General features: G+C 39.7%; 1 protein-coding gene across 2 annotated transcripts in view; it reads right to left on the reverse strand.

The window, feature by feature from the left end:
- osbpl6 (oxysterol binding protein-like 6) overlaps positions 1-25,125 on the reverse strand; it is a 156,073-nt gene that overhangs the window by 63,132 nt on the left and 67,816 nt on the right. The window contains exons 5-11 of one of the 2 annotated variants that reach the window (XM_080198909.1): positions 24,427-24,540; positions 20,996-21,166; positions 12,860-12,992; positions 12,665-12,768; positions 10,594-10,686; positions 5,506-5,550; positions 3,480-3,648 (exon numbers count right to left, since the gene is read on the reverse strand). In XM_080198909.1, coding sequence (XP_080055035.1) covers positions 3,480-3,648; positions 5,506-5,550; positions 10,594-10,686; positions 12,665-12,768; positions 12,860-12,992; positions 20,996-21,166; positions 24,427-24,540 — 829 coding nt within the window. The remainder of the gene's footprint in view (positions 1-3,479; positions 3,649-5,505; positions 5,551-10,593; positions 10,687-12,664; positions 12,769-12,859; positions 12,993-20,995; positions 21,167-24,426; positions 24,541-25,125) is intronic. The other variant, XM_080198910.1, reaches the window with a different exon arrangement.

Raw genomic sequence — 25,125 nt, forward strand, 5'->3', positions numbered from 1 at the left:
AAGTGAGATTTTGCAAAGCCAGGCAAGTCGTGGGGATTACAGATAGTGTGACATGAACCCAAGATCCTGGTTGAGGCCGCCCTCATGTGTGTGGAACCTGGCTATCAGTTTCTGCTCAGTGACTCTGCGTTGTCATGTGTCGTGAAGGCAGCCTTGGAGAATGCTTACCCAAAGATCAGAGACCGAATGCCCATGACTGCTGAAGTGTTCCCCAACAGGAAGAGAACACTCTTGCCTGGTGATTGTCAAGCTGTGTTCATTTATCCGTTGTCGTAGCGTCTGTATGGTCTCTCCAATATACCATGCCTTCCTGCAGCGTATCAGGTGCACAATGTTGGCCAAGTTGCAAGAGTATGTACCGTGTAACTGGTGCATGGTGTTCTCACATGAGATGATGACACCCGTTTGATGATCTGGCATGTCTTGTAGAGGTTGCTGGGGCAGGGTTGCATGGTCTTGTGGTCACTGTTCTCTTGAAGGCTGGGTAGTTTGCTGCGGACAGTGATCTGTTTGAGGTTATGTGGTTGTTTGAAGGCAAGAAGTGGGGATGTGGGGATGGTCTTGGTGAGATATTTGTCTTCACTAATGACATGTTGAACGCTCTGGAGAAGATGTTGTAGCTTCTCCGCTCCGGGGAAGCAGTGGACGATGAAGGGTATTCTGTCCGCCATGTCCCGTGTTTGTCTTCTGAGGAGGTTGGTGTGGTTTTTCGCTGTGGCGCGCCGGAAGTGTCGATCAATCAGTCAAGCACCATATTCTGTTCTTACGAGGGCATTTTTAGCATCTGGAGGTGTCCTCAAGTGAACACATCCTGCGTATACGGAGAGCTTGTCTGTAGGGGATGGCTTCTTTAACGTGTTTAGGGTGGAAGCTGGAGAAGCGGAGCATCATGAGGTTATCCGTGGGCTTGCGGTACAGTGAGGTGGCCGTCCTTGATGGAGGTGCGTGTCCAAGAATGCAATTGATTCCTGAGAATAGTCCATGGTGAATCTGATGGTGGGATGGAACTTATTGATATCATCGTATAGTTGTTTCAGTGAATGTTCACCAGGAGTCCAAAGGAAGAAAATGTCATCAATGTATCTAATATATAGCATCTGTTGAAGGTCCTGGGCCGTGAAAAGGTTTTGTTCAAACCTGTGCATGAAGGAGTTGGCATATTGAGGTGTGAATTTGGTCCCTATGGCTGTTACGTGTGTCCAGGTGAAGAACTGGTTGTTGAAGGTGAAGACATTGTGGTCCAGGATGAAGCAGACGAGTTGTAAAATTGCATCTGGAGACTAGCAGTTGCAACTGGAGACTGACAGCGCTTTGAAAGCTAGTGGCTTTTGTTACCAAATAAACTTGTTGGACTTTAACCTGGTGTTGAGAGACTTCTTACTGTGTTTACCCTAGCCCAATGCTGGCATCACCACATAGTACAGTAGAGTCACGGGAAGACAAGACATGCCTTTTTTTACTGCACTAGCTGGTGTACAGTAAGCTTAATTTTAGTGCATGAATGTCAGTGGGTGGGTGAATGGGTGAGTAGGTGAATTAATGCATGTGTGGGTAGGGTGGTAAACTGGGTGAAATAAGTGGGTAAATTAGTATGGTAGGTGAGGTAAGTGGATATGGAGGATGAGGTGCCAGGTGAGTGGGTGGGTGAAATGGCAGGAGAATAGGATGGCAAACAGTTGGTGGGTGGGTGGTAATCAGATTGCAAGGCTAGTAGGGTGATTGGGATTGATGGGGGGGCTTACGCAAGGAGATTGTTGTGGAGTCAACGTGGGCAGCTGGTGGTATCAGTTCCAGAGTTGCCCAAGAGGTAAGCTGATTTTTTTTTCTGACCAACATTTCCTGGGTAACTACTCTGATAAATAAATTGGACCTATCTGAAGTTTCTGACTCTAGGTCAGAGCTGGAGATATTTGCATACAGTATCGGGAAGCAGGAAAATTCCCACTGGAAATTGAAACTTCCCGGGCAGTTTCCACATAGGTCAGTGCATCAGGGCTTCCACAGGGTCCTGACACACATTGCCATTCGTATGTTCAGTCTGATGATCAGGAGACAGGAAGATTTGGGCCATCGTTCCACAGTGCTGACTATGGTTGCTCTAGCAGTGGATTCTGATAAGTTGTGCAAATGAGGCTAATGTATTCGTCAGTCTGAAGTACCTGTTGAATGATAGAACACCTTATATAGAAAATCATAAACATTCAATTAATGACAACCTGCATGCTTTTGTTTTGCTGTTAATTGCTAGTATTCGTCCTTTTTCACCAGTAGCCTGCGTAACACCGATAAAATATTTAAGCTGAGTTTGTGACACATTATTAAAACACACAAATGTTGAGTTATATTTCCTTTCAATTTTTAAACATTAAACTTGGTCAACACTGTTTAAGGTTTATAACAATTTCCATGGTTGTAGCAGAAATGCTTTATCAAATAAAAGTGTAAGAGATGTTAAAGAAACCTTACATCCCTGTAAAATTCATATGACCAAACTGGAGCAGCATGCATTTAAAGACATTAATTTAGGACAATTATTCAAATATTAATACATATTTTAAATGACTCAAAGGGTTCAATTTTTAAACAAATTTTTTGACAATTAATCTATTACTTTTACCAGATATTCACTGGGTTTGTAGTGTGGCATTTTCCATACTGTTGCTTTTAATCTTTGCTGATTTACGACAGGAAATATTATTTGATGATCTGGTAACTTTTCTTTTATTTCACACTATTTGTGAATTGTCTTTAGTGAGGGAGAAAATCTGTGTCTTTGAATTGTATGCAATATTCAGATGTGTGTACACACCCATAATCTCCTTTGAAATACTTAGTTTTTGCTTTGTAAGGCAAAACCCTCCATTTCATTACACATCACCCATTTCCAAAAATATCCTGTAAAACTTAAAGAAGCAGAAAGAGAGCAATAATTGCCAATAATGCGCAGTTAATTTAGTCCATGCTCCTAGCAGGGCAGAAAATGCTATACAGTATCACCAATTTGTTGGGGTTTGAACTCATTACCATGCTAGATCAGCACATGTTCTTTCATCAGTTAAACCGGAGTGAAACAGATTTTCTAACATTTCAAGTCACAGAATTATTTCACCAATAAACTGATTAGATTACATAAGTGAAATGAATACCTCAATTGTGTTTATTTTGGTAACCCAAGAAAAATTCATCACTCATTTATAGAATCACAGAATCTTACAGTGCAGAAGAGGTCCTTCGGCTCATTGAGTCTACACCAATGCATAGAAGGCACCAACCTGCCCACCTAATCCCACTTGGCCCATAACTTTGAATGTTTTGGCATTATTTCGATTCAAGATGCTGCAATGCAGATAAAATCGAGTAACTTGTCACGGTTCAATTATTTTTATGCATTTATTTTGCCATAGACCAAATTAATTGTCCAATCTTGGTCAACTGGAATTACAAATTTGGTAATAAACCATTTCTAAGAATTCAATTACCTTTCTGTGCAATTTGACAAAACTCTTCTTGAAGTTTAGTATAATCTGCAGCAGAATCAGGGGAATCCGCAAGTGGACTTGGCTGTATTGGATACTCTCCAATGTCATCAGACAGATTAGGATTTGAAGAGTGCAAACGAAGTGGAGACATAGGGGCACTGGTAGGAACCTGCAAGCATAAACAAATCAACTTAGTAATGACTACAGTATCACTTTCCCCAGAATGCAGAAGTAGTTATAATGTTCTTTTCGCACATCCTCATATACATTTTTCCCTTTGGGGAATATTAGGCAGGCAGTAAAAGGATTCTCGGCTGATTATCATTCTGTGGAACCGCGTTATAAATGCTCTCTTCGTGGCCAACAAGTCTTACTGTGAGACGAAATCAGAGCTTCTGGCCCAGAGTTAGAGATGCTACCAACATGCCAGAAGACCAATATGTTATAAACAAAATAAGATCCACAATCATTTAAATGTGTTTGATTGATTTTGTCATTTAAAAACGTTTTTAGATATCACTTTATAGCCTAGAATAGACATGTTCAATCTTTTACAGCAGTGGGTCTGATCCATCATAATCAAATGAGAGCCACTTGCAAAGACATTATTTTCGAATATCTCAGAATCATGATCACATGGCATTTCCACGTTACTTTATGCTACTTTGGATCCGTCAGACTGTGCAATTTCCAACTTTTTCTTTATCCTACACTTCAGTCTATTACTGCCACTTTCTGTGACTTAACTATAACTCGCCTTTTGAATAATCAGTCATCATTTTCTAACAGGAAGTTGCAGTTGAATAGGTCACAGGGTAGAGGATTAGCAAAACAGTGATCTTGTTCTATTTATAGACATCTTTCCCACAAATGAATCCCACGGAGAATATGTAATGTGGGTTCATTCTACTGCCTCGCTCCTTCTTTCATTTCCTATCTCTAGTTTCTCTTTTCCTCCCATCCATCTCCCTCAAATCTTTTCCATCACACATACTCTTTCAGTAACTAGTCTCACAACACCAGGTTAAAGTCCACCTTTTCTACCTATATTTTTCAAACTATAAAAGTACATCTTACTTGTTCTCTTTTAAAGGTTATATTTAATATTAATCTTAGCTATTCCTAAAATTCTGGCTCTTGTGTTTTGGAAATAAAACAACCAGCTTGTACGGCCCAAAAGGAAAGCAAAGTGCTGGAAATCGGGAAAAATAACTAGAAAAATACTCAGCAGTTCAGACAACTTCTGTGGAAAGAGAAACATACTAACATTTTAGATACCACTGTCCAGCTTCCTTGTGGAAGCACAGCACTCTGACAGTACATCTCTGACTCCCATAGCACCAATCCCCTATTAGTCCAGGAATCCATGATATGGTAAAAGTGACTTATATCATCAGTCCCTTGCGCTCTCACTGAAAACATTGCAGTCTAATTATTTTGTTTTGATGACTCCATCATTTCTACTGTTCTTGCTGGATGGTTTCTCAAACCAAGAGCCACTGGGTAAGCTGTGTAAAAGTGCTAGCAGGCTGGATTCAGCTTATGAGTTGGAATTTTTGAGCTAGAAGTTTGTAAAGGGATCTTCAGTGTCCATTACGTTGTACTTCTATTCCTCTAGAACAAAATATGTTTCATGCATGAGCATATTGTTAAAAACTTGTGGGATAATTTTGTTTGGTTGATCTGTCTATGTCAATCTAGTTTGCCTGAAATCAAGAATTTTTTGTGCTAGCTTTTAAAGCATCACTCTAGAAATTGACCCTGCCTGTAAGAATGGCCAGATGCCCAGGGTGAATTACTCACAATTGGGCTTGTTTAAAAGCCTTCAAAGAGGTTCAGCGGGCATGTTTTAAAATGTTTTTTACCTTTTTAAAAATTTGCTAAGAAACTACAGTGACCCAACATAACTAGTAAATGCTTCTATAACATTTTAAACTCCACTTCGAATAATTTACCACCCCATCCACCATATTAAACATTCACTTATCCACCACCAACGCATAGTGGTAGCACTACAGGAACTCACCAAGGCTCCTTCGACAGCACCTTCCAAACCCGCGACCTCTCCCACCTAGAAGGACAAGAGCAGCATATGCATAGGAACACCACCACCTGCAAGTTCTCCTCCAAGCTACACACCATCCTGACTTGGAACCATATTGCTGTTCCTTCACTGCACTGAATCAAAATCCTGCTCCCTAACATGGGTCTACCTTTACAACAAGGATTACAGCCATTTAAGAAGATGATTCATCTTCACCTTCTCATGAGCAATTTGGAGTGGCAGTAAAAGCTGGCCTTGTCCATAATGTAAAAGAAAAGTCAAATAGCAGATTATCGCTGTGATTAAAAATGCTTATTTTTGTGATAAACCCATTTGTATTTTTATTAATGAAACTTTACCAAGTTACAACTCAAACAAGGAATATTTTTAAAGAATTGTTTTTAAAAAATGCTTTAAAACACTGCTCGAATGCAGTGGCTCATGACAGATTTTATATTCTCTTATATGCAGATGAATTTCAATTCAAACTTGTGAAAATAAAATCACTCTCAAAACAGCCACAATTCTGTACACAACTTGCACCCAGATCGTCAACTGTACCTAAGGCAGAAGCTCTACCCATGGCATTTATCGTTTTGCAGTGACTGATTAATTTTTTGATGAGTTCAAATGTATCAGAAGGGGGGGGTGCTGGTACAAGATGAGAAGCCAGTCAGGAAAACGTGAAATAGTTTAGTCAGGAAGTTGTAAAGCCAGATGTGAGGATGGGCTGAGGTACAGACAGAAATGAGCTAGATGTAGGGTGGCTGTTATATAAACAATATGGAACAGTAATAGATCAAATAGAACCCTGATATTGCAAAGTCTGTTTCAGTCTGAGACAGTGTTTACAGAAGGACATGTAAGGAGTGGTAAGGGTTTAAAATTTTTGGTACAAATTATTTAAACGTATGTTCTAAATGCTCTAAAGCATGATGCAGCTTACACATTGCACTAAGTTAATAAAAATTCTTTTCTATATTGTGCTGTTAGCCCTATTAGTAGATTGGAACAAATTAACTATTGATGGTATGAGACACTGCTGCAACATTTGTTGGTGTTCATCAACCATGCTGTTAATCAAAAGATCTATTGTTCCAGATACAGTATCTGACATCTAGCTGTGACAGCAGATGCTGCCTGCAGGGCAGGTTGATGTCGGTCTTGCTTATGAGCAGTCTGTGGTGAGTATGGCATTATTGCCTGTTCTGAATAACCTTTCTGAAGCACCCTGCGAATCAGGGAACTGGAGCAAGAGTGTTCAAACTTTTGTATATGAAATAAGATGTGTCCCCAAAGAGAAATGGGAGATGAAGAATTGCTCGAGATGCAAACGGATCCATCACTAGTCAATCCATACACTGCACATTCACTGAACTTCTATGTGATTATTCCACTGGCCTGAAGAATTGTAAAATAATTGACAATATTTAGTGTTGTGGTATCTATCTCAATTAGATGCTACGTCAAGAGAAATAAGTTGGCACTTTGTTTAGGCTAAGTCCTGACACAACTGAAGAATAAGTTCCTCTTTATTCGTTATAACGGACAACTCTCATTATTGCTGCCCAAATGTGCCCCACATAGCCTTGGACGAAGACTATTAGCTCAAAGTAATTGAAGTGTTCTGTGGACAGTTTTATCCACATGCTTTGTGTTTATCTGTCTCAATGTTATACCCCAATCCAAAGAGATGATATCCACTGATGCTGCAATGGATAGCGGTAGGAATACACCAAATAACATATTGAATGCTTAAGTGTACCTCATAAGATCCTGAAGGGATGTCCTAATTGCACTAGATGGGATATGGGAAGTCTGCAGAGCAACAACTTCTGAGTTAATTTAACTGAAAAATCCTCATGTACAGTTCTACTTTGAGGATGGAAGATGGCCATTGCAATCAAACCAGATAAGCAAAATAGACCTATGTTATATTTGTAGTGATTGGGATACGAGATTAAATACACTCTCAGCTGGGTATACTTCTGATGGGCAAACCTTGTCCAATGTAGTTGACAACATATACATTACTAAACTGTAAAACCCTCTCATAGATAACTGCAAACTAGAATATACGAATGCTTAGATTCTGGCGTAAACTCCAGAATTGGGACAGGGTCCAGAGGATGATTATCGGATTTTCTCAGGACATGATCATTTCCTTGGTGAAAGCTTTTCTTAGAGGCAACCCCTAAATATTTTCTTGGATGAGCCAATACTTTTTCTATCCATGATCTGTAAGGAACTAAGAGGAAGCTTAAAGTCACTGGCTCAGGCTAATGAAAAATTTGAAAGAGTAGTTCTTTCTTTGCTATGGACAACAATGAGGCCTACTGCTGCATGAGTTTTAAATTGATTTGAAAACTATTTTCCTCCGCATCATTAATCTCCTTCATGACAATGCCCTCTCATGATCATGCTCTCCAACTTGCACAGGATGATTCATGGTGTGCAAATGTGGAGGTTCCTTGGAGAATTATCCAACAAACTCTTAATGTGGTGGACATGGCAGAAAATAAAACAAATCAAACTAGCAAGTGTCTGGTTAAAGAAATCAATTGATGTTATGGCAGGGTCTCCTCTTGATCACTTCCTACCCATATCACATAAAAGGATGGCCCATTCGTGTTTAGGTTCCACTCGGTAGCTGTTTTAAGTGCAAGTAGAATGTACAGTTCTGAGAAGAATTCTGTTGGGAGGGGCCCCAACCACAGGCAAGTAAGCCAGGGACAATCAGCACAAATTGTTGTCTTCTCCATTATACTGGCAGTCTTACAAGTGTCCTGATGAGTGAAAGATGAAAAGCTTCGAAATGTCTCTTGTTTCAGAAATACAACATTTCTTCAACACTATGTTAAGATCAGGGAAAAATATTAATTTGTGAATTCTTCATCCACTATTCTCCTCTGGAAGAAAATTGATAAAACAGAAAGATGATGCTTCCGAGGCATATGAAGCTAATCCAGGGAAATTCTTTTCAGTAGTTGAAAGTTTATATCATTAAAGCTCATGTGGTTTAAAATGTATTCATCAGCTATGATACCTATCTTTAATTAACACTTTTTTCTCAATGTACAGGGCTCCATCTGGAAGTTGCACACAATGTTGTCTCTGGCAATAAACTGCCCAATTATTCCACGAGAAATATATGATTGATTTAGTTGGTTACCAGTCATTAAAAGTTATTTTTCAGCCATAAAAATAATTAAAACATATTTGTTACTTTCAGCATAATGGTTTAAATGGGAAATTTCTCTTTTCATTTTTGATTCGTTTGTTTGTTCATTTTGTGATTTAACATTGAAATAAGTCTGCCTGATACTTTGTGAAAATTGTCCAAGCTGACATTATATTCATTAGACTTGAATAATAATAATGTTACAGAGTCAAATACATGTTTATAAGAGTGTTTCAGAGATGGTGTACTAAGATATTCAGAAAATTGAATTTCTCATCCCAAGTTATTGCTTTAATCATTTTTATCTTTATCACTGGAGCCTCCCCACTAAACTGTTAGAAATTGCATAAGGGCATGATGGGAACTTTATTTTTTTGGTGTTTTGATTTTAACCACAATAAACAGCTTTCCACAAATTGAATTATCAATAGACGCATCTGATGGTAGTATTTTGCCCGTAGATGTTTAAAAAAGGGGATAATTCAGATATTTATGAATTTACTCAAAGGGGCCACCAAATTACTTCACATCATGAATTTGTTTGATTCATTGCTTGTCATGGGGTGGGTGTCCATTTTGTCCATCAATAAAAGTGAAAATCAGGGGAATGTATGACAAAAGGCTGATGCAAGGCCGAACTCAAAATAACCCCATTACCCCAAAAGGCAGTACAGAGAAATGGGCCACGATTCTCCCATCCAGGAAATTCTTGCATCAGGCCTGCTTGCATCTTCCAGTGCCAGATTTCTGGCAGTGTCTGTTCTGCACTGGAAGTGAGTGGGGAGGCGCAAAGACCATTTAAATCATCATTTAAATATAATTTAAATACAATTAGCAAACACTAGACTTAAGTCTCCAGGCCCACCAGCGTATCCAGCATGGATTACACTAGCTCCCCACATTCGGTGAGGTGGAGGTCTGACATGGGTGGGTGGGTGGGTGGGGGGGGAGCGGGGGGAGAATCGATGACCCAAAGAGGGTTGGGCAGCTGAGGGGGTGCCTCCTAGGCATTGGCCCACTGGCACTGCACAAGGGACAAAATGCCAATAACCACCTGGCATGGGCAATGCCAAGGGGATGGAGCCTAGGGGCTATTGGTGGGAGTGTGGGATATCACTGTCACTCTGCAGAGGGATTGGTGGAGGAAGCAGGGAGGCCTGGGTTGGGGGCGTTGTTTACCTTCAGGCGGTGGGAGGTAAAATCAGTGTGTAGAGGGGGGGCCTGGAGATAGTGGCAGGCCAGGAAGTGTGGGGGGGGTTGGACTCAGGAATGGTCAGGGGTCAGCGATCGGGCTGTGGGAGAGGTGGAGAACTAGCACTGCAGCACTGGTGAAGCTGGCCAGCAATTGAGAGGCCGGCAGTACAGGGCTACTGCGCATGCACCAATCATGCATTGACACTGATAGTGCGCAGTGGCTCCTCAGCCCATGACTTCAGCTTCTCCAGCAGGGATAGAAATTTAATGATATTCATGCTGGTGTCCTCTGCAGTGCGCAGAGTGTAGGAGATCCTTCTCTGACCTCCCACTGAAAAAAATCAGCGAATTACTCTAATTTTTCCACATGAATTCGACACTTAGAATATTTTTAGGAGAATTCCGTCCATGACATGCCATTATAACCGGTTGCTTCCTATCATCTAATTGTGTATTGTAACTGGATGACAAACAAGCTATGCACTATGCTAGATTAATAAACTATCCAAGCATTTTACTCTGGGAGGTTCATGAGGGAACCACAATTTCACAATATTGCTATTTGGAATAGAATATACAAATTTATTTTACTACTCCTGGAAAATAGTGGCTGCCCACGAAGACTGCAGAACAAAAGGCATTATTGTAACTAATCTAGTCTAACAGTGACAGCATTATAAAGGTGAACCAAGTACCTGAAGCTGCATTTTTCCATCTTTGCTGACACTTTTTGTTCTCCATCTTCTGGTGACACGCTTGTCTTTCTTTGTAATATCTATGCAATTAGCCTACATTATACAAATGGTTAAAGCCAAAGATAAACAGGCTGTTAAATTTACTAACAATCACACAGACAGACCAGGACAATTTAGAAACTACATTTTTCTAAAGAAAATATGTAGAATCGGTTTGGCATGATGTTCCAAAACCACATGAAAACAGATGGGCAATCAAGTGTCTATGGGGTTCAATTTCCTTTAGTAGCCGGCTGTAATTATTTCTGAATAAACACATAATAGTGATGTCACAAGCTGCTGTTTCTCATCACACAAGTGCACAGGATGTGCCGAGATGTTGATATCTGGACCGATAGCTACTACTTGTTCAAAACTTCAAACATTTCTTCCCGAACCAGGAAAATACAAAATAAAATATATCAGGAAACAACTTGAAAGCTGTAGTCTAATTTCAGTATCCTGTTGCGTGTTGTTCTGCTCAAGCGTTGATTTGTTTTATGACGTCACCTCAATTCCCTCTCTAATTGCTGACATGGTATCTTGCTCTATATTTAGTATTCTAAGTTTAGCTCCTTCCATACAATGCTGGCCAATTTGATGCACACTAACTAGCCTTGTAAAAGCAACCTTGTACAAGTTGACTAAAATAATAAAGTATAAGCCACAGAATGTTGGCTAAATTCTTAATCTCTCAAAATAGGGTCAATTGCTAAATTGCACCTTGATGTGAAGACAACAAATTTAGATTTATTTATTTCCAATTCACCCAACTGATGCTTGTTAAAGCTAAATAGAGCACATAAATTGTAGGGGACAACACCATTTTAAGGGCTATTTTGTCAGCATGTGTAACAGTCACTATTAAGTCAGCATTTCTAAGAAAAGCAATTAGAAAGCCATTGCTGAATTATTCTCAAGTACCAGGAACAATTTACATTTTTAAAAGGTAATGTCTGTAAGGCTGCATTTCAAATACAGTAAAAACATATTATCAATAAGTTAATGGATTAATACAAGCGCATGTAAACATCAAGGGCACGATCTTATGACCTTGTCCCGCCCATCATTCAGTGAAGTGAGGTGGTAAGATTGCATGAGGCGCAAAAAATTGGGTTCATGCCCATTTTCTTGCCTCAAACAAACAATCTTACCAGCCCTTTACTAGGGAAATTGGCTTTGCACCCAGAGAGGGTGTGAAGCTGATTTAATTATTAATAACATGATTGACATGTCCTTAATGAATCCTGGCCTTGCCAGGAGGATCAGAGGCCATTGAAGCTTCTGGTTGGTCCAAGGCATGGCTGGGCAGTGCCCACCAGACGCCCTGGCACTGTCCAATCGGCACCATAACTGTGCAGGGGTCCTGATTGGTGAGGGAATTCTCTGGGGAGATAGTCAGCGTGGGGGTGAGATTTCTCTGCAAATGAGGTGGGTATTTGAGGGGGGATTTCTACAGATGAGCAGTAGGGAACTCTGCAGGGGGTTCATCAGCTGGGATTGTGGGGGCGACTGGCACAGGGAGCAATTGGTGGGGAAAATGGAAGCAGTCGAGGTGGGGATCTCTGCAAATGAGGGGGGGTATTTGAGGGGAGATCTCTACAGACAGGCAGTGGGGAACTCTGCAGGGGGTTAATCAGCTGGGATTGTGGGGGTGACAGGCACAGGGAGCAATTGGTGGGGAAAATGGCAAGAGACCTCCCCGTGCACAATGGCAAGCGTAGGCTCCCCCCACCCCCTCTCCCAGGAATCACATTGCAGCTCTTGTTTTGCACTGAGTGCCGTACGTTTGCGACTTGCAGCTTGGCTAAAAAATCAGCACCATTCTCTCCAGTTTCCTCATTCATTTGGCACTTGGATTTCATAAGATCATGCCCCTGTCTTTAAAGGATCATTAAAGGAACCACGCTGAAATTCATAGAAGCTCCAGGAACAAGGTTTTCTACGTTTTCAATTATCAGGTTATACATACATATATTGTCTCAGTGTCACAAAAATCAATCTTAGAAGAAATCAAGATATTGTGCTGTACCTGCATATCAGTGAAATTTGGAGCAGATTGTGTTCTTTGTAGGATTTCCAGATTTTGTAGAAGTTTGCTGAGTTCACCAAGGCTTGATTGGCAATGTGCAAGGTCTACAGATATCAGAAAGACAAGTGGAATATCCTTATTATCAGCTTGAAATTCAAGAACAGAAATTATTACTTAATGAGGTTTAACAAGTACCTTTAGCACACTTGTTCATTTCCTCAGATTCCAACAACCATGCTGCAACTTTGGTTTGGCTGTTGCTGTAGGAAGCAGGTAGACTTGTACTGCATGAATTGGAGGGCTGCCGTGAGAAACTGTTCTGCTGAGGCTAAGTATATTCAAAAACACAAGGATGCGTAAGCACAAAATAGATCAAAATTTTAGTCTACAGAGCTGTAAAGCAAGAGGAACGCCACAAATAATTGATCCTTTAGTGGTTAAAGCAAATTACTGCTGATGCTGGAATCTGAGACAAAAACAGAAAATGCTGGAAAAGAGCTCTGACTAACCGTCATCCAGGCTTGAAATGTTAGTGCTACTGATTGCAATCTTACCGGCTCGCTGTGCCCAGTTCTCGCCTCATATAACCTTACCAGCACTGTTTTGCCTGCAAAATCCGCTGATATAAAAAATTACATGACTTATACGTCATTAATGAGCCCCACATGGCATCGCAAGTCGGACCTCACACTGGCGAGAATCACAGCTGGTCTCCATCAGTGGATGCAGAACAGGTCTGAAATTCTGCTGTTTTAGAATTTTTTCATAAGATTGCGTCCATTCTTTCTTTACAGACGCTGTCAGACCTGCTCAGGTTTTCCAGCACTTTCAATTTTTGATCCTTTAGTGGATCTGATGTTTGCTGAGAGATACAAATTCCTTCAAACCCAGTTTAGCATTATTGTTGCCTGCAAATTTTAGGGTAACTGAATTTTTTTTAGAATTAATTAATTCTACTTTTCTTTTTTAAACAAAAGCCTTTTATATTTTCTGTATGAATACTTCCTACTGTCATTGATAGGAAAAGCTTAACCACAATTAGAATTCAGGTGATCCATCAATTCCACTTGTGAAACAGATGGTCATATCACTAAGCCCCATGCAGATTTGGTTGAGCGCTGTCCACTGTCTTCAGGGAGGTTGAATCTCAGGATGTCTATTGCTGGGTCAGTGATGGGGTGTTAGTTCTTTATGCTGCACGTGTTTTATGATCCCATCCAGGGGATGGGTCAGCACCAGTTGCATGAATATCAGTTGCTGCCTCCAACAATGGCTAATGCAATACAAATTGGTTTTGTGGGGAAATGTTCGAGTCTTTGTGAATGGGAAGGTCAGGATGAAGGCCATGACTAAGTCACCTTCCCCAAAAGGCAACATTGAGGTTTTCCCAACAGGTAGTTTTGTTTGAGTATTGCTTACTCTTTAGTGGGTCTGAAAAAATCTTCACATGGAGGTTAACTGCAAGTCTTTATTGACCCTTAGGACTATTTACAAACATATAGTAAAAGGAACAAGTTAGGAGCTAGCTCCTTGCTGATGCAAGTGGCTCTGTTCAACAGGCAACTGATCCCAGTTGTGGATTATGTGTTCTCTTATATCATTGTATGGGTAGTACTGAACTCAGTATCCCATTAACTCTACATGTGCCAGACCCTTCCACAACATTGTTCAGTTGAAGCACCAGCGGACCTATCTTCCCCAGTTTGGGAAGCAGCATTCTGGTAGATAAGGATCATTTGTGAGGATCTGATTTGCTTCTTCCAATATTGATGTCTGCAGCTTCTGTTTGTTTTTTGTAAATTGCATTATCCTCTTATACCATCTCACTGCTCTAGCTGAACACAATGTTTTAATTTCTTTTGGCATTGTTCTTATGCTCCCTGGTTACTCAACTGTTTTATTTTTATTTTATGCGCATTGCTTTTGTCTGCAGAACATATGCGGAAATAACAGAAAATTCTCATTTTTGTTAAAACTCCTCAATGTCTCTCACTTAAGCAGGTTTTTTGGTGCTACTGTATGTAGTCGGTATCAGAGGAATGATAGTCTACAATTAAAACAACCTTATATTACCAAAAATTAAAAAGGCATAAAGATCATAAAAGATGACAAGGTCAATATAAAAATATGGGGCTTGAGCATTGAGAATTTCTTCAAGCCACACTGCTGGTTTTACAGGAACACGATCATGTGATGACCATCCATATTTTCAACTGTTAAGAAACTATACAGCAACAAAATAATGAGTTTTCAAGGTCCCATTTCCATCTGTGGTAACATGTCACTTTAATAAGAGCAGGATTAATGCAGCATCAATGAGAAATGCAGTTGCCTCTACGTACAATATTAGACCTTTTTTCCCTATAAATGACTAATAGTTGGCACTAAACATTAATCAAACATTCAAGTAATTCATCCATCACTCTAGACATCAGCTAGGAGGCTGAAGTCCCGCTGACAATGAACCTGGACAGGACAAATGCACAGGTTGTTGTCTGTGATGTCACAAATGATCTCTTTGACAAATGATCTCATTCTTTGAAGAACATGCAATGTAGAGGCTTTAAAAATGTCACCTCGGGAGACAATGGGAAAGGGTGTGTCCTGTGAATTCATAATACAAGGGCCAGTACCTACCCTCTTCACACATGCAAACTCAGTCTGGTGGATATCACTCATCCACAAATGCAAGACTTCCGCTTTGTTGTCAGAGTCACTCGGAAAGGGAAAACGTTGAGAATACCCTTTATTTCAATTCATGTACTTTAAAACAAATAGAGTTTAAAGCAATTCGAGCCTTCATTTATTCTTGGGATACCATGGCCTTGATTTTCTCCCATGAGTCAGATGCACAGTGTTGCATGAATTCCTGACTCTACAAACTATTGGCTGCCCAATCTGGGAAGGCAGACTATATTAGAAGCTGAAGCCGGCAAGTCCAGAAGTAGTGAGGAGGATGCCAGGTGTGAAGGTCAGGTGGAAAGCCTGCCTCAGGGCTCTGGCACAATGTCCAACATTTTTAAAACAGAGAAATAGACATGAGAACTCCATCCAGCTCTCACCCCTCAACCCCTCTTCACACTCTCCATGCCCTATCTATACCAAGCAATACTACCTCACGTCCATACCCAACCCCCATGGTCCATCATACCCTCCAAACCAAGCTATGCTCTTCTACCTACCCCAAAGCTCTCATACCCTCCATGCCAACATATGCCCCTGTACCCACCATGGCCTATCATACCCCCCCAAGTCAATCTATGCTGTCTACCATACTTTTCCATTACACTTACTATGTCAACTCACCCCAGTAGCCACAATGGGCAGGCCTCAAGACCCAAGCAAAGGTGAGATAAAATAAAGTTCTGGGTGTGTATTGCTGCCTTCACCATTGTGAAAAAACTCCCATCAATAAAAAATCAATTTACTACATTTACACTTCTTCAACTATATAAATCCTTACAACAACAAGCATTGGAATTCACAATCCAACTTCAAAGAGTCTATAGCCACTTGTAGTTGTCAATCAAACTTTGAAATAGAAGGTATGTCCCTGTAATAATGAATGTTTGTGATACAAGTCATGCAGCAGTAATCCAGTAATGGAAGCCCTCAGGCATGTGTCAGACAGAGTGAAATAGTAAGCAATTTTGTTTTTGCACTCCAGACAATTTCTCAAAAACTTAAGGACAGGACTGAAAATGCCTTGGCAACCTGACAGCTCATTTCATGTGCTTTTGATTCGTCCTCTGACAGTGTTTTGACAGGTCTGTTTATAGTTCCATGAGCCTGACCATTAATAAATTTGTACACTTTTTCTTTTTACACACATTTATACGTACTTCAATAATTTCAAAGGGCACCATATCTTCCCCAAAAGATGTCCCATGATCATATCCAGGGGGTTACCTCATCTCTCCAAAGGGCTAAGCTGGCTATCCAAACCAAATCACAAAGTTCAGACCTGCTTTTAACCAGGTCTAATCTGCACACTTAAGGTTTTATAGTCCTGGGCCACCAAAATCCAATTTGAGTGGAGGTAGCTGATGATTCAACTGGCCAGCTGTCTCCATGAGATGTGCACGCATGAAATGCAAACTGTCTCATTCCCACCCCTGCTGAAACAGGAAGTGCCGTGTTCTGGAATCCGATTTTCTGACAATTGCACCACTTTGACCATGACAGAGACGCACTCTGTCATGACAAAAATCCCAGCCTATGCACAGTTAGGATCAAAGACACATGCTGAATCAGTTCTACCCAAATAAGGTTAATTCTGTTGAGAAATAATGTGAGAACCTCTCCAAATAGTTTGCTCACAAATACTAAACAAATTACACCCTTTGTTAAAAGTCTAAGGTTCTCCTAAGCAGTTTTGTCCAACTGGCAATGATGTGGCATATAATAGCTCTTTGCTGGAGTACTTGCAGTGCTTCCATTTAGTGAACCAGTAACGATGGAACATACATCTGACATTTAATTTTGATGTTTATAAAAAGCCATCATGGTTAAATTCCATAAATGGGTTTTTCCAAAATGCTTTATGTTATAATAGTGTCCACATTGCTCATATGTGCAGTAAGAAGTATCATAACACCAGGTTAGAGTCCAACAGGTTTATGTGGAATCACAAGCTTTCAGAGTGCTGCTCCTTCATCAGGTGATCCTTTATCACTGAAGTGCTAATCCTTCAACCCACTCACTCCGTGATTCCAAGTAAGCCTGTTGGAGTTTAACGTGGTGTTGACAGACTTCTTATTATGCCCACCCCAGTCCAACGCCGGCATCTTCACATCATGCCTGTTCACATGTAGGTCTGTGCTGGGAGTAATAGGGTTTCATTCAAGGGTTAACCTTAATGCTGGAATGAGGGTATTCCTGAATGGCAATCAATCTGCTTTATGTCTGTAAAGGTGAACTACCTGGATTTCAATATTGTAGCATGGCTTTCAGTACGTCAAATCACTCTGTTGTAAGCATTTCACTATCAATCATTAGGTGCCTGACTTCAGCAGAATGAATCAAAGAATGAATTTTTCTTCCCTATGAAACTTGAAGTTATAACCAGAGCAGTACTGGGTGGGAAGGCAAGTGGTGAGGACGAAACAAAAAGTCTACAAAGGGATACTGACAAGTTAGATGAGTAGAATACTGACAGGCCCAAGAGATATTCTCTCTTGTAAATTTATAAGTTAGAGGTGGTATTACAGAACAAGATCAAAACAGTAATCCACCTAAGAAGAGTTACACATTGGACAGAATTTTACTATCCCCTTTGGGGCTAGGCTTAGAAGTTGAAAGACTGGCAAAGTAATATGAAAACCTGTTGGCAGGGATGCCCAATTCCACCCTGCTACCATTTTGTTAATGGTGAGAAAGGTGATCGAAAACCTTCCTGCTGGGAGCCCAACTGAAGCTTACCTAGATAAATGGCTAATTGGGGATCTCCTCCTGCCTCCACTGGCAGGAGGAGAGGGTGTGCTGGAGTGTGTGTCTGCCACCAAGTAAGGAGAGTAAACCCTGGTAGCCTCCTTTCCGGTAGGCACTCTTTCACCCATGCAGGGGACCACCTGGCAATAGCCAGCCTCTGGCAGTGCGCCACCAGTCTTTAGCAATCTCTTTCGCCCAGTTGAGGTGGTTTGTATGGCTGGAGCTGGCACCCCACATGCCACTTAACTGACTTTGAGGATGTTTGCCCATTGATGCAACGTCATCTTCCAGATGCAGTTCCAACAATGGCCAGCAGCTGTAGGGAGCCACTTAATTGATTGTCACCAGCAAAATGCAGCTTGGGGTCATAGCATCATTCCCTGCTTTTAGCTCTGGTAACAGGACAGCTGCTGCTTCCACTGAATGTATAATTCTGAATTACACATTAATTCAGAGTAGTTCCAACCAAACCTCTGGAAATGCAATTAGGCTTAACAAATTCAAGTTTTCTACGTTAGTGATCTCGTGATTGACAAATGTGAATTTTATAATTACACGTTATGCTCAATATTTTACTTGGTTTTCACTTGACAAACATAGTCATGCTGGGGTAAAGCAATATGAAATGGATAAGCACTACTTCACATGCAAATGTATTTTATCGGTTCTGGGCAAATTTATGTGCCAGGAGCAAATGAAATAAACATCTGACATTTAAAATTAATGTTTATAATGAACTATCAATGCTAAAACAGTTACAATTGACTCCTCTATCATTCAACAAGCTTTTTCACTGAGTAACAAATCAGGCGTTCACAGGTTTTATCTATAGCCTATTCTGTTTTAGTAGACTGCAGCTGAGATGGCACTGGATCAAAACAAAAGCCCAGATTCCTGATTTTGGTCAGCATTATGCTGGATGTGTAAGTGTGGATTGTCAGGCAAGGGCAGCATTAGCTTGGCACACAAATAACTTGTCACAGTCAGTGACACGACTTGCGCATTAATATGTGCATCAGATACCAAAGGACAAGTGACACTAACGGAACAGTGCAACAGCAGTGTAAGAATGGAGGTGGGAGAAATCTCAATTAAATCACAGATCCAATGATTAGAAATATCTAAATAATAAAACTGCAGTTAATATATACTTGCAGTATCATTGTGTCTCAGCAGATTTTTTTTTCCAATCAAGCTGGCTTAGAAAAATTCCAGTGATAAATACACTTAATTTAGTCCGTTGTGGCTCTATGGATAGATACAGAAACAGGCCTCTGCATTGGTCTGTACTTACGGAAAACTACATGACCATTCTGGTTGTATCACTGCAACCAAATGATTATTATCTCCAGATGTTCTCCTGTCTGATGTTACACACAAAAATTATATTCATTCAAAAAAAATTGTACATAAAACCAGGGTTCCAAACATTGCTCAAAGTGAATTTGATTAAGCTTGACAATAATGATTTATTCTGCTTTCAAAACATGTGGAATAAAAACATGCTTTTCCATCCTAAAATTCCATAAATCTAAAGAATGTTTTGATGTCTAAATTTAAATCCTGCCCATCATTTTTTCTTCAAAAATTAAGGGGCATGACTGAGGTATTAAAACAATACTTTGCATCTCACTTTATTAATGAAGATGCTGCACAGGATGTGGTGAAACAGGAGCTAATTCAGACACTTGTAAGCATTTAAAATTGATAAGGAGAAAGTATTGGAGAGACTGTCTGTACTTAAAGTTGAGAGCACTAGGACCAAACGAGATTCATCCAAGGATATCAAGGGAAGAAAGACTGGAAATTGCAGAGGCACTGGCCATATTTTAGCAATCTTCTTTAGACTCGGGGATTGTGCCAGAGGACTGGAGAATGGCAAATGTTACACCCTTGTTCAAAAAAGGGTGTAAAGATAAGGTCAGCAACTATAGTCCAGTCAGTTTAACCTCAGTGGTAGTGAAATTATCATTCATTTTGGTACAAAGAACTCAGAGACATTATATTAAGTAAAGGTTACAACTCTAAAGATGGTGAGAGAGCAGAGGGATCTGGGTGCATAAACACCTGAAGATGGTAAGACAGGTTGAGAAAGCAGTTAATAAAGAATAACCACTCCTAGCTTTATTTATTAGAAGAGTAAAGCAAGCAAGTTATATTAAACTTGAGTAGAACATTACTTCAGTCTCAATCGGACACTTGCAGTCTATTCTGGATGCCACACTTTAGGTAAAATGTAAAGGTATTAGAGATAGTGCAGAAAAGATTCATTAACGGTACCATGGCTGTAAAACTTCAGTTATGTAGATAAGTTAAAGAAATTGGGACTGCTCTTCTTGGAGAAAGTCAAACAGAGATTTGACAGTTGTATTCAAAATCACAAGAAGTTTAGAGAGAGGAGATGGAGAGAAACTGTTCCCACTGATGGAGGGATAAAGAACACAAGTCCACAGATTTAAGTGGTAAAACAAGCAATTTTCACACAGCAAGTGGCACAATCTGGAAACGATCTAGAGACGATGGGGGAGACAGGTTCAATCGTGGCATTCAAGAGGAAATCTGACAATTATCTGAAAAGGAAGAATGAGCAGGGAAATGATAGAAGAGTGGTTTTGGCTGAATTCTTACTTCAGAGAGCCAGCATAGAAATGGTGAACCAAACAGCCTCCTTCTGTGCTCTAACCATTTTGTACCTTTGAGGCCGAACTAGTGTTCTGTGCAAGTTTAACGTAACTACCTTGCTTTTGTACTCTACTCCCCTATTAAAATGTTGATTTTAGAATTAAATAGCCAGTTTAAATAACACACAAGTACTAACATGCTACCAGCTTCAAAGTCTCATTGGTAGGAACCAGAGAACCGAATTGTTACATGCTCTAAACATTAGTCACAATCACTCACCTTTACATCTAATACAGTGGTAGCTGGAGCTGGTGAAGAATCAGTTTTTGGTGGTGTAGGGAAGACATGAAAGCTCGCATCTCTGGGTGATCTCACAATTTCATTTTGACGGTACAATCGATGATGGCGCAATTTTGTTACCCAAGCATCAAACACTTCCTGAGATTTTACCTGTACACATAAAATTATGTTGATAATTTTTGCATTTCAACGGGATTTATTTTTTACTAGGAGTACAAAGATGCAGCTTTGTCTCAGTGTAGCAGACCCAAGTGCTTAATCCTGGGAATTTGGCAATGAGGGAATTTGGTGCAGTGACGGAGGAGGTATTATTTGGTATTTTTACAAAGAGAAGCAGCCTGGGAGAGGGAGCCAGAGACAGCAAGACTTGAGGGCTAAGCGGGTAAGTAGGTAGGTGGCTGGTGAGTTTTACGTTTTTTTTGTATACTCTAAACTGGGGCAGTAGATTAATGGGATATTGGGAGGATATAAGTAGTGTTTTAAATGTATAGCATAACTAGTTAAATTGCATTATATAACCATAGTCATTCAAATGGGTGGTGGCATGGATCAGAGAGGTGAAGATTATGCTGAGGGCATATGGGAAGATTTCTCTGTTCAGAAATCAGATCAGGGTGGTGGTGGTAGGGGATTCATGGGAGGAGAGAATTGGACCATTGAAGAGAAAGGCCACGACAAAAGCACAGGGTAGCAGGAGAGACAATACGGGTAATGATAACCAGTGCGTGACAGCAAGGGGAAGAGTATACAGAAGAGCATGATTAGAATAGAGAAAAAAGGTAAAAAGGCATTAGCGATGCTGTTTATTTGAATTTACACAGCATTTATAATAAGATAGGTGAATTGATAGCACAAGTAAAAATATATTAGTGTTGGTTGCAAAGTGACCATAGATGGGACTTGAATATTCAAGGGTATTTGAGATCAGTAGTGAGAAATGTGGCAGAATTTTACTGCCTTGTCCTTCCAAGGCTCATAAGATCCCATCCGAGGCCAACGGGGGGGGGGGGGTATATGTATGTATGTATGTGTGTGTATGTGTGTGTGTGTGTGTGTGTGTGTGTGTGTGTGTGTGTGTGTGTGTAGGCACCTAACTGTGTAGCTACACAGTAGGATAGTACAATTCAAGAAATAGTGGAAGCTAATAAGAAAGGTACTACAATAATCATGGGGGACTTTAATCTTCACATAGATTGGATGAATCAAATTAGTAAAAGTAATTTGAAGAATGAGTTTATAGAGTTGATTCAGGACAATTTCTTTGAACCAACTTTTGGAATCAACCAGGGAACAATTTTAAATCTGGTAATGTGTAATGAGCCAGGATTAATTAACGACCTCAAAATAAAGAATCCTCTTGATAAGAGCAATCATAACACAATAGAATTTCACATTCAAATTGAGGGTGAGAATTGAGAGTCTGAAACTAAAGTCTTAAGCAAGATATGAAGACAAAGTAAGTGAACTGGGTAAATAGGTTAAAATGTGAGATTGTAGAGAAGTAATTAGAGACTCTTAAGGAGACATTTCATAACTCTCAGCAAAGAAATACCCCACTGAAATGTGAGCAATTGGAATGAGAAAAAAATGAGAAAGAACTTTAAAAACATACAGTAAATGCTTCTACAAGTACATAAAGAGGAAAAAATAGCTAAAATGAGCATCAGAACTTTGAAGCATAAAACTGGGGAATTAATAATGGAGAAACAAAGAAATGAAGGAGACAAATATTTTGTACTTGCCTTTACAGGAGGAACCACTAGAAGCTTCCCAATAACAGGAGAAAAGCAAGCAGCAAAGCAAAGGCAGGAACATAAAATGATCACTGGAGGAAAAAGTACTAGGAAAACTAATAAGGCTAAAGGCTGTCAAGTCCTTGGACTTGATGGTCTGCGTGGTAGGGTCTTAAAAGAAGTTACTACTGAGATGGTGAATTAATTGGTTGCAGTCCTTCAGAATTCCCTAGATTGGAAAACCACATATGTGACACCTTTGTTCAAGAAAGGAGGGAGACAAAAATCAGGAATCTTTAGGTCAATTATCCTACTGTCTGACATTGGGAAAATGCTAGAATCTATTATTATAGGAGATAGTAAAAGGACAATTTGAAAATTGTAATCCAATCAGGCAGAATCAATATGGTTTTGTGAAACAAAAATTATGTTTCACAAATTCATTAGAGATCTTTGTGGATGTAAGAAGCAGGGTCAATAAAGGTGTAATAGTAGACGTAGTGCATTTGGATTTCCAAAAGGCATTCAATAAGGTGCCGCAACAAAGGTTACTGTGTATAAGATAAAAACTCATGGTGTTGGAAGTAATATATTAGCATGTTGATAAGGAATTCACTAACTAACAGGAAATAAATGGTCAGGTTAAATAGGTCATTTTCCAGGTGGCTAACTTAAGGGCTGCAGTGTGTTGGAAATCAGTGCTGGGCCTGAACTATTTATGATCTATATTAATGGCTTAGACGAAGGGACCAACTGTGCTGTAACCAAATTTGCTGATGATACAAATATAGATAGGAAAGCAAGTTGAGGATTATACAAAAGGGATATCGATAGGTTGAATGAACAGGCAAAAAATTAACACAGGGAGTATAATGTGAGAAAATTATGAGGTCATCCACTTTGGCAGGAAGAATACAAAAGCATTATATTATTTAAACGGAAAGAGACGTTGCAGAATGCCACAGTGCAGAGGACTTCGGCTGTCCTTGTACATGAAGTGCATAAGATTAGCATGCAAGTAATTAGGAAGGTAAATGGAATATTGACCTTCATTGCAAGAGCGATGGAATATAAAAGTAAGTAGTCCTGCTACAGCTGTACAGGGCATCAGTGAGACCTCATCTAGAGAAAAGCATGCATTTTATTCCTCAATACATAACGAGGGACATGCTTACATTGGAAGCAGTTCAGAATATGTTCAATAAGCTAATTCCTGCAATGAGTTTGTCTTATGAGGGAAGGTTGAGCAAGTTAGGCCAAATTCAGTGGCGTTTAAAAAAAAAGGGGTAATCTTAGTGAAACACAAAATTCTGAGAGGGCTTGACAGGATGAAACGTAAAAGGATGTTTCTCCTCATGGAGGAATCTAGAGCCAGGGGGCAGAGTTTAAAAATAAAAGATTTACCACTTAAGATGGGAATGAGGAGGAATTTCTTCCCACACAGTTAGTCTTTTGAATCTTTTTCCGCAGAGGACAACGGACGATGAGTCATTGACTATATTCAAGGTTGAACTAAACAGATTTTGAGCAACAAAGCCACAATAAAATCAGCTATGTTGTTACTGAAAGGTGCAGGCTCAATGGGCCATATGCCTATTCCTGCTCCTATTTCTTATGATTTTTTATTTATCAACCTTTAAATAGTAAATGGATTTCTTCATTTCCATGTTTATATACCTTTAGATGGTAGATATGTTCTTCTGTGTCGAGGTCTATTCTACGTGCCTTCTTTTTGATTGACATCACTGACAATCCGACATCAATACTTCCATGAAGTTTGCCTTTTTGAATCTAAGAACAGAGAATAATGAACTGCAAGGTCAGTGCACAACATTAGGTGAACACTTACAGATCCAAATCAAACAAAATGCGTAGTAACAGGATGCAATATGTTTTGCCCCACAGAGAATTGGCCTCTTTTCTTCACAGGAGTCTATAATGACATGTAATTCTGTCTTCTGTCTTAAAATATTACTCTTTCTTATTCCATGATGCACATTAGAAGTCACAAAACTGGCTCAAATGCAATGAAGTGATAACCTAAAAATTCTAGATACAATAGAATGATCACATACATATTATATAACCTATTATCTACTGAGAATTAATAAAGCATTATGAAAGTTTTACACTTAAAAACTGATCGTTATCTATGCCATGGATAACATTTTCACTCATGATTCACTAAACTAAAATTCAAAGAAAATATAATTTTTTGAAAATATGATATTTTTATCAGTGGACTAATGTCTTTTGCAAACTCAAAAAATCTAAGGGCTCTGTGAAAATTAGAAAAAGCTATTTGTATGTAATTAAGCTTGGAAATTAGAATCAACACTTTTCTCCAGCTATTTTTCTGCTGGATTTTGCTGAATT

This window comes from Carcharhinus amblyrhynchos, chromosome 11, assembly GCF_965287045.1.
Source record: "Carcharhinus amblyrhynchos chromosome 11, sCarAmb.v2.hapA, whole genome shotgun sequence".
Classification (NCBI taxonomy): Eukaryota; Metazoa; Chordata; class Chondrichthyes; order Carcharhiniformes; family Carcharhinidae; genus Carcharhinus; species Carcharhinus amblyrhynchos.